A 4348-nucleotide genomic window follows, 5' to 3' on the forward strand; every position below is an offset into this window, starting at 1 on the left:
TATTTTATTCTTCTTCCTTATTAAAGTAGTTGTACATACAAGTGTAGTAGTATTTTTTTAGTAATAACTGGTGTACAGTTAATTGCAATCTTACAAAAGTTAGATATCGGTATGCGTCCAACCACGCTTTGCAGTTGACTTCACTGTCACGACATTCAAGAGCCTATGTGTGGTAATTACCGGTGTGTACTTCCAAATTTGATGAAGCGTGGCTACCGGTGCATGTGTTCACTACTCATCTACTACTAATAGTACTAGTACTAATTAAGGTACGAGATAGTACTACAGTACTTTGAACTATTAATATTATATAATAGTACTTCTTATAGATAATAGTAGTACCATATAGTATCTGCTCTAATACAGGGTGTACTGTACCTACTACTAAATAGTAATTACTATTACTAGTACTTAGTAGTAGGCGCAGTAGAGCATGGATTATGGCTCAAAGTCAGTGGGCTCACTATTCTACTTATTCTACCTCTTTAACTAGAATGCGCTAAAACACGAAGTTGCCCACAATTCTAACCTGTCACAATACCTGCCGTATAACCAACCACATCTGACCCGCTAGAGGAGATTACCTTTCGAACGCCCTTTGACTAGCGTTACGCTTGCTACGCATTCACTGGTCACCCATTGATCCCGCTGCCAGCTCTGTTCCCTGTATGGGGCAACAGTTCCCGTTTTCGACTGCATTACGAAATGTAAAGACTATTGATACTACTACATACTTACTAGTATGTAGTATCAATACATCATACAAACAAGATTGAAGTGACTGAATTCACAGTCAAATTATATCATACTAGTAGTACATATACTAGTATATGTACTACTAGTATGATATAATTTGACCGTTAATAGTACTCGTCATATTCAAACCATCTTTCCACAGCACATACTATTAATAGTACTACAGTTCGTAGTACTATAATACTAGTACGTAGTACTCTTCATATCCAACCTTCGATGCAAATTCGTCCGATTTTGAGGCAGCCAATGCGATGGCGTCGTGACGCCACGTGCAGTCTTGTCCGGCCCGGCTCGTCCGACATCTGATCTTCATCCGCCACATGTTTGATACAGGACCACACCGTCCACATAAATTCAATCGTCAGACTCTTGCCATGCTCTCCAACTACCGGTAGCAAAGTGAATTGGTAGTAGTAGTTCCCAACAAAATATATAGGGCACGACAGCACAAGATATCCTCCGACGTACCACCAGCCACAGAATACTAATCGAGATTTCCCCCAAATCATCCCTTGCATTTGGACTGTCGGACAGTTCTACAGACTGTATCTGGTTCACAGTCTTTCCAATACTTGATCGTGACACCAGGATGTGCCACTCCATTACTCCATTTCAATACAAAATCAACTCGCTTTTTAACCTTGTATACGAGTACTATTTTAATAGTACTCGTATAACATTGCCGTATGGTATACTATTTTAATAGTATACCATACGGCAAAGTCGGACTTGCTGAGTCCCAACTGATAGACGACTATCTATCTTCTATACTAGTACTATTAGTAGTACCATGTGACAAGTACTGCGTCGTACTTCAGTACTAGTAGTACAGTAGTGGTTCAACAAATGGAGGCTACTCACCGGCAGTGTCTGTACTTGTCATCGCGACCGACAAACTTGACCTGGTGGCAACATTTCAAGGGGGGATTGACCTTTCAGTTTGGAATTTGCCATGGCCAGTGTACACGACAACAACCGAGCGCTCGACTTGGAGCAGCGCGTGTCATATGTGCACTCGAACGCAGGTGGAACCAAGGAAGGCGGCGACAACTACGTCGATGTCAAGACCCCCGGCGAGCTCGAAGACGGCGCGATCGTGGACGGCGGCGCGCTCAACCTGTTTTCGCGCGAAGCCCTGGGTTTGTTCATGCAATATGGCGCCATCGGGGTCATCTACGGCATGATTCCGACGCTGAGCTACCCTATCTTCACCGTGTACCTCAACTTGGAGGGGTACCAGACGGCAGCGTATGGGGTGCTCGTGACGTTGGGGTGGTCGTTCAAAGTCGTGTTTGGGATGCTCTCGGATGTGTTTCCAATCTTTGGGTACCGGCGCAAGCCGTGGATGCTCATCGGGTGGATCGTTACGATGATTTGTCTGTCGTTGATGGCGTTCGACAGCTTGGGCGAGCCCTATTGCAACCGCGACAAGACCAAAACGTGCGGGTTGGCGCTGGAAAAGGTGCCCAAGTCCGAGCTCCAGCACTACAACTTTGACGCCCCTGACCAAGGCACCAAGTTTATCATTTTGTCCATCTTTGTCTCGTTCGGGTACGTCACGGCGGCGTGCGCGTCCGACGCGATGGTGGTCGAGTACGCCCAGCGCGAACCCGTGGCCATCCGTGGCCGCGTTCAGACGGCCATCTACACGGTACGCACGCTCACGGGCATCCTCGCGTCGCTCGTGTCTGGCTTTGGCCTCAACGGCGCCAACTACAACGGGTCGTTCTCGTTCTCGATGGCGCCGAATGTGCCATACCTGCTCTGCCTCGTGCCATGCGTACTAGTGGTCATCTCGACGTTCACGCTGGTCGTGGACAAGAAGACAGAGGGCGTGCCGTTCAAGCTGTGGGTCGGCAACTTCTGGGACTTGCTCCAACAGCGCGTGATGTGGCAGATCTGCGCGTTTCGAGTGGTCGTGTCTGGCTTGCAGTCGATTGGCGCCACGCCCGGCAGCCCCATCTCGGCCTACTGGGCCAAAGTCGAACCCCTCAATGACTCGCTGTCGTCCGTGCTCGCGAGCGGCATCTTTGCCGCCGTCTTGGTTGCCATGGGCAAGTGGGGACTTCATTGGAACTGGCGGTACGCCATCGCCGCCGGCACCATCGGCGTCATGCTCGTGGACGGGTTCGTGCTCATGTTTACGATCTGGGACGTCGTGCGCAACCAGTGGTTCTTCACGGGCGTGGCGCTGGCCGACAACGTACCCGGCGGCATCCGCTTCATCGTGGCCACGTACTGCGCCGTCGAGATCGCCGACGTCGGCAACGAAGGCGCGACCTATGGCCTCGTCACGACCATCGCCAACCTCATGGGTCCCCTCGGGTCGGTCATCTACAAGTACGTGGACTCGTTCTTCAAGGTCACGACCAACGACATCAAGGCCGACACGACCGAGGTGCGGTGGGAAGTCACGTACGTGTACTTGATCTCGTACTCGTGCCGGCTCTTGTCGTTGTTTGGGCTGCTGCTGCTGCCGCCCCAAAAGGCCGAAATGCAAGCGTTGAAGCGCAAGGGCGGCCGCAGCAAACTCGCCGGCGCCCTCGTCGTGTTTGGCTTCTTTAGCGCGATTTCGTTTGCCGTGACCAGCAACGTCATGTCCATCTACCCGTCCACCAAGTGCTTCCGCATCGCCGGCGGCAACGGCAAAATCGACCCCGCCACGGGGCTGTGCCCAGTCAAAAAGTAGAAACCCTACATACCACGGGTTGCATATAATAACGTTGTGTCGAGTGTGTCGTAATATATATATATATTGTCCTCTTTTACCTCAATTTGTTTTGGACTTTTGTGCTCATTCGCCAAATCTAGCATCGATCGATTCTTTGTACTGACTTTTGTATGTAACAATCGTCCAGTGTCACACTAATTTAAGGCACACATTCATTCGATGTTGGAGTGGTCGATGAGCCTGCTTTGATTGGCCACTTGATTGGTGTTCAGGACAAATCCCACATACAAAAATCAAGATAATAATAGCTACTACAATATTCAAAATGGTGGGGTTCGCACTGATTCTCCAAGCCCATAATTGGTGCAGATTGAGATATAGTGCGGTCCGCACTAATACATGTGCCGTAGGTCTAGTGATATGGTTGAAATTAGTGCAGTCCGCACTACCACTACGCACTAATTACGATCAACGGTGTACAGATTTCCAGACCCCGTCGAATCGAATCGACGCTATTGGCTAATCCAATTTTGAGGGGATTTGATTGCGTCTTACAGAAAGACAAGTATATTCAACCAATCACAACTCCAGCGTGATTCAATATTGATTAGCCAAACCGCGCGAATTCTGGAAGTTATTGGCGAATTCACAATATATATGGAGTTTTTTAAATTAATCTCGCTACTAACGTTATCGTTAGTAAATCAACGAATCAAAACCCAGAACACCAATCAAGTGGCCAATCAAAGCAGGCTCATCGACCACTCCAACATCGAATGAATGTGTGCCTTAAATTAGTGTGACACTGGACGATTGTTACATACAAAAGTCAGTACAAAGAATCGATCGATGCTAGATTTGGCGAATGAGCACAAAAGTCCAAAACAAATTGAGGTAAAAGAGGACAATATATATATATAT

General features: G+C 48.2%; 1 protein-coding gene across 1 annotated transcript; it reads left to right on the forward strand.

Annotated features, from left to right (window-relative positions):
* The first annotated feature begins 1705 nt into the window (after positions 1-1705).
* H257_19188 (hypothetical protein) lies at positions 1706-3529 on the forward strand. The gene has a single exon (XM_009848331.1). It carries the CDS (start codon positions 1709-1711, stop codon positions 3443-3445), a length of 1737 nt encoding a protein of 578 aa, XP_009846633.1. The 5' UTR covers positions 1706-1708; the 3' UTR covers positions 3446-3529.
* Positions 3530-4348: the final 819 nt, after the last annotated feature.

This window comes from Aphanomyces astaci (assembly GCF_000520075.1).
Source record: "Aphanomyces astaci strain APO3 unplaced genomic scaffold supercont1.395, whole genome shotgun sequence".
Classification (NCBI taxonomy): Eukaryota; Oomycota; class Saprolegniomycetes; order Saprolegniales; family Verrucalvaceae; genus Aphanomyces; species Aphanomyces astaci.